Source organism: Juglans microcarpa x Juglans regia, chromosome 6D (assembly GCF_004785595.1).
Source record: "Juglans microcarpa x Juglans regia isolate MS1-56 chromosome 6D, Jm3101_v1.0, whole genome shotgun sequence".
NCBI classification, from domain to species: domain Eukaryota; kingdom Viridiplantae; phylum Streptophyta; class Magnoliopsida; order Fagales; family Juglandaceae; genus Juglans; species Juglans microcarpa x Juglans regia.
In genome coordinates, this window is record NC_054604.1 from 25,515,060 (window position 1) to 25,530,508 (window position 15,449).

At 31.9% G+C, this 15,449-nt stretch overlaps 1 protein-coding gene across 1 annotated transcript; it reads left to right on the plus strand.

The window, feature by feature from the left end:
- Positions 1-6,954: 6,954 nt before the first annotated feature.
- Positions 6,955-13,940, plus strand: LOC121235296. Its single transcript, XM_041131631.1, has 6 exons — positions 6,955-7,358; positions 8,265-8,325; positions 9,787-9,904; positions 12,690-13,071; positions 13,185-13,351; positions 13,534-13,940. The coding sequence occupies exons 1-6, from the start codon at positions 7,202-7,204 to the stop codon at positions 13,825-13,827; spliced, it is 1,179 nt and encodes a 392-aa protein (XP_040987565.1). The 5' UTR covers positions 6,955-7,201; the 3' UTR covers positions 13,828-13,940.
- Positions 13,941-15,449: the final 1,509 nt, after the last annotated feature.

The following is a 15,449-nucleotide window of genomic DNA, read 5'->3' on the forward strand; positions in this document are numbered from 1 at the left end:
ATTTCAGGAGTGAGACTGGTGGTAGATTTGGAGAGAGTGGGAGTTTCTCAATCTCTCTCATGGAAGCTCAGTCGTTGGGTTATTGCAGTGAAAAGTTATGGCAGTGAGAGAGAGAGCTACTGGAGTGAGGGAGAGAATGTGGAGAGTTACGGAAGTGAAGAGTTATGAGAATGAGAGAAAGTTATGGGAGTGAAGGAGAGAATGAGGAGAAGGTTCAGTGAAGAGAATAGGAGAGAAGGTTACAGTGAGAATGAAAGGTTTCAATAGACGAAGAGTTTTTTGCAAAATTGAGAGTGAGAAATAAATATTATAGTGTTTGGCTAAGTTTCTATTTCTCCACATATTTGATGAGTTACTGTAGTTAATATCTAAATTTATATAGACATGCATAATTCGATGTGGGGTGTTTTAAGTGTCATGTTAGCTAGATTGGTTAAAGTTGGATTTTAGCCAAGCCAATGAAAGTGCTTAAGTGGAATGTAAATAAACAAGTTGGTAAATAAGATCGACTAAGTTTGATTTTTAATTAAATGAACGATTCATAAATACAAAATTACGACTGATTATTTAATGATACAACTCGTATAAAACTTAGGTTGACTCGTATAAACTCCAATAACTTCATATTTATTATTTTGATACAGAATTATCGTTATATCTATAATGAGAATATTTTTAATATTTAAAGATCTCATATAAAATCATGTTTTTAATATTAAACATGTTACTTAAACTTTTATATGTATATGTAAACTTTATATAGATATTAATAAAAAATCAAAATTTGTTTGTTAAACTTTTAGATATTTTTTTATTAAATTCAATATAAATAATCAATTTTACTAAAATGACACGGCTCATAAATAAACTCAAACTCACTTAAATAGTATATAATATGATCCTGAACATAAAATCCAACTCGATAAAAAAGTTCAAGCTCTGACTCGTTTTAGAATAAAAGTTAAATAAACAAGATTTGACCACATACTATTCACTAGAACTCAAATCATCCATGTCCCTATACGCAGATACCTTGTAAGCATCAACAAACTCTCTTCGACTTCTTCATCGGCAAGACCCACCAAGTATATGTATAAATATATATATATATATATATATATATATATATATATATCTATATATCTATGGTGACTTCTCACCTGGGGATGATGACTTTTCACCCCCTAATGGTCTATTAGAGGTTATGTTAGAGGTCATAAAAAGTGTTTAAATAGGCTTAAAAGCTCTTTAATGATAAACTTAGGTTGTTTAGTTGTTACATATTAAAATATTTTTTAATCTAAAAAAGCTAAAAACTACGTTTAAGGAAAATATTATTTTGATGTTTTTTCTCAAACGTGTTTCTCTAGATAGTACCAAACGTAGTTTCAATTTTAAAGAAAACTATCAATAGACAAAAATATCCAAACAACTTTCAAATAATTACAAATTTATCTTATAATCTTATCATAGGCACCACACTACCTCAAATGAGCGTTTATGTCATCTCTACCTCAAAAATCAATTTTTTATATTGTTTATAAACAAAAGTAACATGTTTGAAAATGTTTAACATATGGTTACTAAACAGTAAATAGTTTTTTAATAGTAAAACTTATTACTTAAAACTCTACAACTCTAAAAAGTATCACAAAAGCTCTTCAAATGCAGATTTTGAAGAACAATACATACAACACAAAAGTTGTTTTGGTTAAGAAAGTGTTATTTTTGTACTTTGAGGGAAATACATATAGCTGGAACTCATGTTTTTTATTCGGTCACTGGATGGATAGACATGACATTAAATTTCTTACGTCATTTTTTTTAGAATTGATCTATTTCTACACCAAGTTGTATGATCTTTTTTTTTTTCTTTTTTTGAGGCTTGTAAATATGATAAATGATCCTATATAAAATAAAATTAGAAATTTTGAAAATGTTAGGAGAGAATAATATTATATCAAACAAATGTATCTATTTAGATGTATATTTTTTCACTTTTATTTGTGAAAATGTAATATTTTATGCCATGGTTTTAAATAGCTGATTATAATTTATAATGTTGTAAGTTCTATGTAAGATTTTTATATACATAGCAATAAACCCTAATAGAAAAAGTAATGTTTTGTAATGGTTTTTATTAGGCATGTAGTACTATAAAATCTTTCATTAACTATTTTGATTACCTCGCCGGTGTGATTCATGAACTTAATTGTTGTACAACTCATTACTTCTTCTGCTATTGGTCCAAACAAAACAGCTGCTGATCATCCAATGTCATCTTCTTTGTCAACATAGGCATGACGGCTTAAAGTAGAAAAAAATGTAACAGTGAGTTTGAATGAATCACTAATATGTGAAAGTTGTAATATTAGATGTTATAAATTAAAATATGAACTAAACATGTATACCTTGGCTGTGAGTTCCTCAATTTTTTTGCAATGATAATATAGGAATTTTTATTGTGTTCATATTCCATTCCCTTGTTACATCCAATGCAAGACCTATAAAAAAAGATCTGATGGAGATCAACTACAAATATTTTTTCTCTAATCCAGAATCTTGGTTTCTATATAAAAATGAAATAAAATATGTGCTTGAATTGGATGTAAATATTAAAAACATTTGAGAAGAAATTGTATTAGAATAGAAATTAGATAGCATGTCATATTTATATGCCTGAATATAAAGAGTAATAAATTAATGCATAAAGTAGAATGTTACTATCATGGGTTGTAAACTCTTGAGGAAGATAGCGACATCATCAATCTTCATTATGGAGCGAACACTAACAGTTGAAGCTGATGCTGATGGATCATGTAATCTTTTTTCAACAATTTCCTCAAATAGTGAATCATTAAGTGTTGCTCTTAAAATTTATATATAAATTCATAAGAACAAAAATTATTCATGACTAAATAATGTTATTATAGGATATGTATTTCGATATATGTTAATAGGTTACCATTTGCGCAATGATGTTGTAGCAGAAAGAAAGGGTTTGATGATAAAAATATTTGTTGCTAGTGATAAAAGAGAGAGTCCTATATTGGAATGATATATTAGTAATTTTAGAAACATATAATATATAACAAATGAAATTATTGTTGTTTATTAAATATATCATTATAAGAACCAACTTTTATGTGTTGCAAGAATCACTGGTTTAGCTTGAATAATATTTGAAATTGTTTGACATTTAGCATGGATAAACTGATCCCACATTGTAAGGCAAACATTCCTAATACTGTAAGATTTAAATTAGAATATGTAAAACTTAAATGTTGGAAAATCATATATAAAAGATTCCATTAAAGCTTTAAAAATCTTGCAAAATAGTTTTACCTTTAATTGATTATATATATTTCTTGAATCAATGCCGGCCCACCCATTATAATTATCTCTCTAAGGGGCTTAATGTGTATAGTAAGAGCTAAGAGATCTGAATAGAAATGTATAAAATTTGTTAGCTATAAATGAATAAAATTATGAAACAAATTAATATGATGATGTCCAAAATACCTATTTCAGCATTTGTGTCTCTGTAATTATGTAAGTCAGTGAAGGGGATAAGATTATATTCAGGTGGCTGCAATGGTTCATTATCGTCTTGTATATCCTCAATAATTGTTCTAAAATGTAAAATCTATTGGTATTGATGTGTTTCAATTCTATGTTTTGGATCTAGCCGTTTGACAAATGCATTGTTGATGTAGTAAGATCGAAAGATGTGCAAAGTATCATTAAGCTAATCTGTATCTTTGTCAAACATGATTGCTTGCAACCGATTGCCCTGAAATGCATAACACATATTTTTGTTAATATACACACAAATTATTGTAAGGTAAAGTTTGGATGATAAAAGAATTTAATATTTTTAGAATATAGTTAAGAGCAAAACTTTTTGTGAGGTCTATATCTATTTATTTTATAAAAGAATATAACATAAGAAGATTTTTTTTTTTTTTTTTTATAAATAGTAAAACTAAATTTACCTATAAAAAAAATAGTAAAGCTAACAAGTGTAATACCAAGAGATCAATCAATGTCAACTTTTGATACTTTGTTGGTGAATATTGTGCAGTACGTTTTGACAATTTATTTACTAAAATCATTTTGATCTTCTAATTTCTTTTACTGGGAGTAATATCTGTAATTGATCTATAGGTAGTTCGCATGTTGAAGCCTAGCTATGCATAAGACAAAAGAATATATTGATGCAAGAAATTTAGATCTCATGAGATATTTATAATAAAATATAATAGAAGAAAATATTAAGACGTGATCAATGGCGACATTATTAGAAGATACATTATCTACAGTAATGATACAAAACCGTTCAATCTCCCAATCCATCATATTGGACTTTAACATCCAAGCAATGGTCTCATCCTTGTGATTAGGAATATGACAAAACATAATGAATTTCTTATTCAAGACCCAATGTCGACCAATTTCGATAAATGAAATTGCATGTAACACACATAAAACTCATGTTTTGCCCCTGATGTCCATATATCGGTGGTCAAACAAACTCTTTGACCAATCAACAAAGTCTTTAACTTTTGCTTCTCTTTATTATATAAGTTTATACAATCTTTTTGTAAAGTGGTCTAGGATGGCAAGGTGTATCTAGGTTCTAAAGTACCCAGAAGTTCAACAAATTCCCGATGCTTCACAAGCCTAAATGGCAATCATCAACCTTATTTTTTCAGGATTATATTTTTCTAAAATTGGAGGACTAGAACCTTTACAATTGATGTCAGCAGATGTCCTACTTATAAAAGAACAACAAGGTTTATTTTAGTACTACTTTTCTATGCTTTTAGTTTTATTATCAAATTGTATTTCTTTCTAATCTGTTATCTTTAGCTTCCTATAGTCCTTAACAAAAGAAGGAAAGATCCAACTATTTCATGTCGTGAATAGTACTGTTACAAGTTATATTTTTTTATTGTTGTTGGTGGCTCATCCCAAATGTACAACCTATTCTCAAAAGTACATAGTTTCAAACTTTATTGTGATTTTTTAAATCTAAGATATTCGACTTCTTGAATGGCATTTTATATGTTCTCTTTGTGTATTTCATGACAACTGAATGCACTACTGCTAAAGCTTTTGTAATTGTTGGAGAAAATATAGTCTTTGCAAGTGGAAGCCTTTTGAAAACGTTGATCTTAGTATCTCCCATTTTTATTGACTTTTATCTTCTTACCATAGAAAGATTTTTCCAGTGTTAAGAATTAGGCATTTCTGTTTATAAATGTTTTATTTTGTATTACAACTTTGTAAGATTGTTGTTGGACGGAGATACTCTAATAGATTAAATGAAATACAAGTAACTAACCTTTTAAGGGCAACTTGTTAGCAGCTTAAAGAAAGGGAAAGTAGTATTGAGCAGGTGATTTCAATATGTGTAACTTTGGTGATAGATTGTAGTCTTTAACTTCTAATAATGGCATGTCGATTCAATATGAATGGAGACTTGCTTGTGTTAGTAATTTATTGATGGGTTATCTTTTGTGATAGATGGTTACACTAAATGATTTCAATGGGATTGCGCTTGTAAAGGAGGAATTTGGAATTAAAGTAAGGGATAAAGTTGCAATGATTGATGCTTGGGTTTTACCATCTCCCATGGTTATTTTGCATTTATGTTTCTTTGAATTATTTTAGAAATCTTATATTTTCAAATCTAATTTTTCACTTACCTTTTGTAGCTTAAGTATCATGATAATGGGGTTGGTGCATCCTACTTCGCATAGTCGGGATAAGGATTCTGTCACCTGGTTACTGTTTACTCTGTCGGGAACAAAGATATGCATGACGGATCTCTTAGACTTAAGTCTTTAGAGTTCTGTCGTCTGGGCTAGACCATGTCAGTCACGAAAGTGTGCTGGAGAGCTATTAACGTATGTAACTGACTTGTTTAAGTCAAAGTTGTATATCATCTTTTATAAATAAAATGTGATCCCTTTTTATATATAAAGAAAAAGTATCATGATAATGGAAGAGACTCAAGGCTTTGTATATTATTAGGGACATTCCTGACTTTTTTGTCACAAGTCTTTCTTGTGTTGTCATTGATAGAAACAGATGTTGGCTTTTTATTGCCATTTAACAAAATGTATTCTCAGTTGGTATCTTTTTTATCTAAAAAACCTATCTGAGTTGCTAAATGCATAAATAAGTTATGATTTTTTTAAGGGAAATTGTCGTCATTCATTTATCAGAGAAACTTATATCCATGATATAATACATTTTGGAATGTCCTCATATCAAATATAACATCATAAGCTAAAATAATGTATTTAGAGCTCTACCAGTACACTTTCTTTTTGTGATTGGTTTGGTCTTTACTATTATTAATACTCTCGAGTCTTTATAGACAAATGTCCAAGAGACAATACTCACTGTCTAAACAGAGACTCAACCTCACTCTTCGTAGAAAGAATTTGTGAATTTAATTTTATAAAATTCGTTTATATATGGAGCATTTTTTTCTCTAATGGCTCTACAGAATACAAATACTTTTGAGTTAAGTTGCATTTGGATATTACTGTGCTTTTAGATAATTTGAGTTTGTTTAGTATTTTGTGATTCTTATTAAAATATGTTTAAAAGAAGAGTAATGCTACATATAGTCGTGAAATGCACAAATATCGTGCAGTCACTTTGAAAAAGAGTGGAGTCTACTGTTAAAAAATTAATTTTTTTATGTGAGTTCTATATTTATTCACTTTTTTCAAAACAACTGCACGATACTTGCACACTCAAAATTGCAAGTATCATTTCTCTTAAAAGAATGAAGTAAATTGATATATATTGAATTTTTTTTATAAAAAGTTAAAAAAATAAATTATATCAATAATTAATTTGATATCGATGAGAAATTTAAGGAAACATCGTCTGCATCGAAACCTATGATCGATCGTTTCTTTCAACCTCCTAATCTTAGTCCGGAACGAGCCTGAGGTCAAGGATTTTTTCCGCCGTGGTGGTCTAATTTCAACCTCGTGCCCGCTCGGTCTCCATTCAGGTCTGTCCTCTCTCTACGGTTTCGATTCCCTCTTTGTTCTGTAACCTGTTACTCTCTCTCTCAGCTCGCTCTCTCCATCTGCATCTTTCTGTCTCTCTCGGCTCCATCGCAGTGCTAGTGGTCACTGTGTTTCCACCGCACTGCCGAGTACCACCCACACCAATGACACCATTACGCCGAGCTACTCCACAGCGAACACGATCAACTCCACTGCACCGGCCAGTCGCAAGCCCTGTCTTTGCACCACAGCGGTCCGCTATGGACAAACAATATCACCCGCGTGCCACCGTGCTACCTCAGCACAACCGATCCAAGCTCGGTAAGATGCTCGATGCTCACTCTTTCTACGGTTATCGATTTAATTTGATAGTTCTGAGAGTTTGATGTGGAGTTTGGTTGTGCTGCTTACTGGATTAAGGGTGTTGGTTGAATTGGGGAAAGTCGAGGTCTTGGAGGTCGGTTTTAAGGGTACGTTTGGAAGTATAACTCCTCTCGACTTATCTCAACTCATCCTTACAACTTTTTCAAATCTCAATACAAAATATAATAAACAATTCAACTTTTTCAAATTCTAAAATAATAATAATATTAAAAAATAATATTATAATAATATTTTATATCACAACTCACTCTAACATCCAAACGCAATCTAAGTGTTTTTAGACGGAGAGGGAATAATGACTTGGTTGGGTTATTTGCTATGGTTGTGTTGAAATGAAAACGGAGAATTTTGGGTGTGCTTGTCTCGGGTAGTCAGAAATTTAGGGTTGATGTTCATAGTACTGAGTAAATTTTAATCGGTTAAAGGAGTGGGTTTTTGACTTTTAAATGTCTCAGGTTGATGCTTAATTAGACTGTGGATATGGAGTCCTATTGGAGTGGAGTATTTTGGGTATGCTGTTGTATAATGTTAAGAAGGGGTAAGGTTTTTCTTGTATTGTAAAGTTGGGTTTTGTATATTAATCTAAATATTTTTGGAAATGAGAGGTTTTTGGTTTGTACAATGGTTAGTATGTTACCTTTAGGTTAAGTGAAGGTACTTGAAAGAAATAGAATTGTATAGATGGTTTTTGCTAAATTCGGGTAAAAGGTGAATTGGCCTTTAAGTGCAATTAATGTATTATGGGTTACTTGAGATTTTGATGGGATTTTAGGCATGATCTGTTTTATTTCTTAAAAACAGTGTTCAACTCTGTTAACTCAGGATTGTGGTAATTATGTTTAGGTGACGATCGATGTTCGCTTGGCACTATTGTAAGGAAATTCAAAGATGTTAAAAAGTTAAGGTAAGCGGTGCTCCTATGCTTACCTTTGCTTAAAAATTGACCGAGGTTGATTTTATGGAAAAACTTGCATATTTTGTTATGAAAAAAACATCGGTCATTTTGTGCACTATTCTTTGTATCTGAATAAGAAAATAAAAGATTTATGTCATGACTAGTGTAGATATGAGCAAATTTTTGTTACTTTGTTCTTAACTGTATAAAGAGCGAATATGAAGTCAGAAATTTTTATATGATTATATGATATTTGTCTGTTCAATACTCTGTTCTGATATGATATTGCATTTGAAAACTCTCTGGCCTGTCATTCTATTTCTGCTTCTGTTCTGACCTTACCATGGGTGTATACACCCCGTGGCCTCTATTATTATGTTGGTACCAACATTTCTCTTTTTGAATGCACCCACTTTGGAGACAAAATGGTTTTTTGCGTGGTCTTTCCTGTACACACTCAACGCATCGAGTTTAAAAGGAGAGATTTCACTTATGTTTTTACGCAAATTGGCCTCCTAGGATAGCACAACCCTGCCATAGGGATTAAATATGGTCTTTGTTCTGTTATGATGATGTTTCAGTTATGCTTATGCCAAAGGTCTTTTGTCTATATTATTATTATTGTAAAAAAATGTTTTTGAAATATCGCTCTGTTATTTTGAGATTCTGGTTTGTTCTGCATTCTGTAACTTGCTCATGTTTACACATTAGTATAGATTCGCTGCTTATTGAGTTCCTTTTGTTTTCTCTGAAAATGTTTTTTTTTTTTGTTGTAAATATTCATTCAAAAAGTTCTTTGGAACATAGTGTTACAAAACTGGCACAGGCTTTGGAGAATGTGATTTTTTACTCTAGCATTGAATCATTGAGTTGTTTCCATGATCTTTAGGACCCATTTGAATCAATATGCAAAGGGATTTTAAGGTCCCTGATCGCCCCTTATACATTTTGTTGGGTTCTGCTGCATCAAGAAGTATCATAATTTTAGTTTTTAAATGTTAATTAGGAGTATGCTAATATTGGTTAACTATTTGGCTCACAAAAGTTTTCATCAATATGTTGTAAAATGTTTTCTTTCCCAAAACGAAGTTACATAGAAACTAAATTTCAGTATGTATTGCTAATTCAATTTTTTTTGTTCCAACTTTTGTTGGTGACAAGGGATCAAAATCTTTTGCTTGGGGGGGGGGGGGCGAATTGAACCCCAGCTCTCAAGTTGAAAAACAAGGCTTGATGCCAGTGTGGTCGATGGCCATTGGCACAAGGAATTAAAATTCATTCTATAGTATATAGTAATCCTTTTTAGTGGTTGTTGCCCATACATGATAAAAGATCAAGGTCCGTTGTTCTTGATGGATGTTAATAGTTTGTAAAATGTAACGATGCTGTTTAACTCTCTAGAGAATGAAATTGTTTTTAGGATGGAAGATGTATCCCATGTTTATAGGTCCTCTTCTTTTTCTGTTTCAGTTGCTGCATGGAAACTTGGTGCTGTGTTCAAATACGCATTTGTCTGTTTGCTGGAATTTCATTGATGCTATTTTTTTGCACTGCCTCTTGCGTGCATGGTTCTTCACTTTCAAGTGAGGTGAGATGACCATGGTGCTTGTTAGCTGAATTTTTATGAATTTATCATCTTGATGAGTCTTAATACATTGGCTACTGTCTGGCCTTAATGCGTTGGCTACTTTTATTTTCGTTTTCTTGTTCAAGGTATTTTTTATAACAAAAATCTCTCTATCTGGATGTTATTTACGTTACACCCTTCAATAACTCGATGAGTAGGAATTTTGCTTTAAAAAAGAGTTTCAATTTTTGCTTTCTCTTCTTTGATTTGGAAGTTGAAGTTCATGCTTTGCCAAACACGTGCTTCTTCATACTGTGGGGAGCAGACCCATTTATACTGATTTCCTGGTTTCATGCTTGATGATTGCAAAGGTTTTTTGGTAGTTTAAAGTTTAGTGGTTGACGTTATTATCATGATAGAGACCCAGAGTAGCTGGGAGAGTTGAAGGCTAGGTTATGTGAAAGATGATATCATATTTCTAGCTTATAGACCATTAGAAAATGACATGTAAAAAATTAATATTAGAATGTACTTATCATAGCAATTAGTTTTAGAAAGTCTTTCCCAGTTTAGGGATGCAGGGAATCTCTTATTACCAGAAAAGTGGTGGCTTTTCCTTTTCAATGTTGTTATTATATTGGCATTCCTGACATGGTAACTTTTGGTATTCCGCTTTTGTTTTTGTAGAAGGTAACTATGGTTCTAATAGTGTTCAGAGCTCCTCCTGCTTGTCATGATTTTTGCTTCTTGCTGAATTTCTATGTTGCTTCCTCTATCTACTGCTGGAACTATACTTGTTATATGCGTACCGTGGTTTTTGAGAAAGATTATTCTTATTTCATCATTTTCAAGATATATTATATTATTTTTCTCTCTACAGACTGATAATAATAATGATTAAAAAAAATCTACCAGACAAGCATGTTTGAACATTAAGACGTCGAAACAACCCCCTTTTGCTTGACCTGAACTACATTTTTTCACCCATAAGTTTCATTGACATGGCCTTTCTCTTAACATGGAAGAGCACAGGCTCCCTTGTAGCTGTCACATAATAGCTATAATTTTATTTTGTACAGTTTCACAGCTCTACAAGAACACCTTTTCACTGTGTAACACCTTGAAAGTATTCTATTAGTTCAGGAACCTCTTCCACCTTTTCTTGATTGCTTGATGTTCGATAAAAGATATTTGTTTCTCATTCTTAATGTGAGCAGGGGGATCCATGAATGTGAGCAGGGGGATCCATGACTCTAGTTCTCCTTTTATTCAATTCTAACTGCATTTACTCCTTTTATATGCCTCCTTAAGCTTCTTTCTAATATCCAATGTATCCCTTCCACTTGTAAAGTGCAGAGCATTGGTACCTAAATGTAACATCGCTTCTTTTTGTTACAACATTTTGTATATCGGATATGTATTTCGGGTCACTATTATCTCCCCTGATCATCTAAAACCATTGCTTTCTTCTGCTTTTCATATTTGGCATGACTAAACATAGACTGGAGGATAAAAATTTTTGAATTCACTGTTGCAAAAGAGTGATCTGATCAAAAGGAGTGATTGGGGCTAAGTGGAGAATAACAATGAGTGTAGAAAGAGATTGTTGAACAACATGATTGGCAGAGTTTTGCAATGAATATGACCTTTGATTGCAACAAAGGAATTTTGTAGTTGAACCCCAGTTAATTAGGCTTAGTTGATTTGAGTTTTTTGTTAACTGTGATTGTTTGACACCATGCCATCTGAGAGGCATGAAGGCTCCATCACATCCATTGAACCCATCAGCATTTTCGCTTTCATTCTATTCTTTTCAGAGTGCTTCAATCTGTTGTTTTGCCTGGTTTTGCATGTTGATATCATCATCTTGTGAGCTGACTATTTTCTGCGTTTAGGAATTTTGAGGATTCTTTTCTCAGAAGAAGCAATTATTTCTCCTCAATAACTATATATGCTTCAAAACATGTCTATCTTGAAAGGGCTCGTGTTATATTTGCAACAGCCTGCTCTTTTAGACTCTTGTAATATCTCATAATTCTATGAATAGTAGTAAAATGACTTGAGTTAAGATGTTTTATTAGGTTTTAGGAAATGAGAGAGAAAAAGTTGATAAAAAATATAAAGTTAAAAAATTGTTTAAATATTATTTTTTAATATTATTTTTGTTTTGAAGTTGTAAAAGTTGTATTGATTTTTGTGTTTATTTTGAAGTTTGTAAAATTTGTAATGGTTTTTGTATTTGGATAATAATTAAGTAATGATTAGATGAAAAGTTGAAGATTTGAAATTAAAAAGTGTTTTGTGTTTAAGTGATGTTTGGGAAGGAAATATCTGAGAATACTATCTTATTACCCAAACAAGTCTCTTTTGCATTGGTAATTTCTGTTGGTTGGTAAATAATTTTCAATGAATTCACCAGTTGCTGGCACGTATTCCTTCGCCCACATACTAAAAGAAAAAGGGGCCTAATCATTTTTGGTCCCTTTGTCCAGAACATTAGTTGAACGTAGTTTTATCAGTCTCTTGTAGCCAACTCTCATATAATCCCAATGTTGGGAGCCCAAGGTTGGGAGCATTTTAAGCCATTATAGATTCCACGTTGCTTTAGATTATGATTGTGCCCAACAACTACAATGCAAATTTTGCACTTCCTGACTTCGTCGACTATCATACATCCCTAATCAGAGATAGTGTTAAAAGAGTACATATCAGAGAGTTTAGGGGAAAATCTTTACCTGTTTTAACCTTCCTTCTGTTACAACCGAGTGTAGGAATTAGTTATCTGATATGCATTCATAATTTTCAGGCACAAAGTTGCAATCCGGATTTTAGTTCCAACAACTCAGCTATCAGCTCTTTTTGTAGTTGCAAGAGATTTATAATGGAATCTTATCATGGGAAGTATGGAAGCTTTCTCGATTCAGATTTCCAAGATTTCATAGCACAAGGGCTTCCCTCTGGGTTATGTGGAATGCTGCCAGATGATTTGCCTAGATTGTCAGTTCTACAGCGGAATCTGATTGGCAAAGGTTCCCATCGTCTTCTATCCTCATCCATCAGATTAAACATTGAACCAAAATCCATAACTAAGCTGCCAACTCACTCCTGTGAGGTCATAATTATTGAAAGACTACCAACTGGAGTTTTTGCTGACCCATTTGAGCTACAACATCTTCTTCAGCGTGGTGGTAAAATACTTAATTCATTTTTACTAATAAAAAGAGAGATTGTCCGGCTTATGAAATCCAAGCATACTGTATTGTTCTTTCCCAAATTAACTATTTCAAGCCATTTATTGCAGTATTTAGCAATATAGCTGTGTTTGGAGATACAAATTTGGAATTGCCTTCATTTTTGTCCAACCGTTCTGTTGTTGAGGTTCACATGGATGTTGGTCCCAATCTCTTGATAAGTCACATGAATGGACCTGATATCAACATAGCACTTCCACTACATGCAAGGTATCCGGTAAGTGACGAGAATATTGTAAATTGTCAAAACAGAAACGGTAACTGGTAGCGATTCCTATACTTTTTATTAGTCAATTTTATTAAAAGTGGGGTCTTGTGAAAAAATAAGGAAAAAATGGCGGCAAGATTGCGTGCATCACTTCTTGATTATTTTATTTATTTATTTACTTATTTTTGCAGCCTCTAGATGCAAGTGGCTACTCAAGAGTCAAATTCAGTGCACCTGATGCGTTTGTGCGCTGCAGCATAGAGGGAAACTCACCTAACCAAAGTTGTTTATTTTCTCCGACCGGTGATGTTGCTGAACAGGGAAGTGGTGAGATTGTGTGGAGAATACCTGCCGGAAGGAAGACACATGCTGAAGTTGTATCTGTCGTTACTTTTATCTCAGCCATAGTATCAACTCTATTCATTGTTTTGACATCCATATTCTATTCAAAAGCCATTCCGTACAAAACATTGAAACAATCTTAATTTTTGTTGTGGCCTAATAATTTAGTTCAAATTTCGTCTTAAATCTACTCTCGTTTATGTTTTCTGCTGTTAATTATTATGTGAAGCAAGAATGAAAGCTTGTGCTACCGTCACCATAAGGTGTTTGTTTATTTTTGGGGTTGGTGGTGTGAAATTGAATTGGTAACTGTTGGTTTATCTGTGTTCCCAGTGGAACCTGGTTGGGAATACCAAGCCATTCTTCCGAAAAATAGGCATCTTTTGAGCTGTACAATTGTGCATGCCCATTGATCACACTTTAAAATAAAGGAGAGATTACGTTTTATCCATCTATTATTTGGATCAATATTGACTTGCCAACTTCACATAATAATTAGGATTTTTTTCCTCTAAAATATATGGCAATGTAAATATTAGTGGTTCAATCGGTCCAGTTTTGTCTGATTTTGGACAAATTTTTTGACCGAATCGATATACACCGAACCAATATCTTATACTTATACCGCTACCGAACCAATAACCGATACCACACCGGTTACCCTCCTAATACGGTACTTTCGGTTTTACCGGTTCCGGTCCAATTTAATCCAATTTTTCATTTTTTAATATTATTAAATCTCTAATATCTTATACTTATATATTAATATATATAAATATTAGTAATACACTAATACTATTAGTATATTTGTATAGTACTATTACTATTTGTTAGTGATAATATAGTAATTAATATACTAATGTATATAATTATTACTAATATATTTATCAAAAGGAATATGTTGAGAATTTATTAAGTCATAAAATGCAATTAATATATATTTTATATTTAAAATATATGATCAAATAAATATTCATGTTTAAGATTAAAACTTAATGTTATAAATTATAATAAAACATTATTTCATATATAATTATAATTTATAATAAATGATATATAATATAATAAATATTATATATAATATTAAAAATTAATTATAAATATATAAATATGCGAACCGGTCCGATCCTAAAACATAAAATCGAGACCGGACCAACCAACCAGTCTGGGCCGATTAGGGACGGTTTTCCAGTTCTCCAATTTATTTTTACAGTCCTAGGTACGAGATGATGAAGATATTATAAAAGAGATGGCCGAGAACCTTTTTCTTTGATACCAATTATAAAAACTAATAAGCTTGCACCCTAGTGTGAGTGGATGGATCTATTGTTAAATATTTTAACATGAAACATTAAATATAAGAATATTCGATTTTTTATGATCCACAATAATAAATAATAATAATTAGAAAGTGTATCTCCCTCTATCTCAGATTGATACAAAATCTGACCTGATTATGAGAGAATGATCACCCTAGCAACTTTACCTCTGAGTGTCTCTCGATGGCTAGAGACAAAATAATGTTGTAGGTGAGAACCCTTTAACCCCTTAGTGTTATTTATAGACTTCTAGGCATCATGAAATCTAGAGACATCTATGTCCCACTATAACTAGAATAGAGGTATTTCCCATTATAACTCATTAATTAAGTGATTATATTTAAACTAGTCTAAACTCATTAGGATATGGGTGTGTGAAACATAAAGTTTTAATAAAACTCTTACATTCTCTCACTTGGCCCATATACCCATAAAATAACATTTTC

Excerpts from the sequence above, each read along its gene's own strand:
- LOC121235296 (XM_041131631.1), top strand. The coding sequence starts at position 7,202 with ATGACACCATTACGCCGAGCTACTCCACAGCGAACACGATCAACTCCA. Across the intron at positions 7,359-8,264 it reads GCACAACCGATCCAAGCTCG|GTGACGATCGATGTTCGCTT; the intron begins GTAAGATGCTCG and ends AATTATGTTTAG. Across the intron at positions 13,352-13,533 it reads CACTACATGCAAGGTATCCG|CCTCTAGATGCAAGTGGCTA; the intron begins GTAAGTGACGAG and ends TTATTTTTGCAG.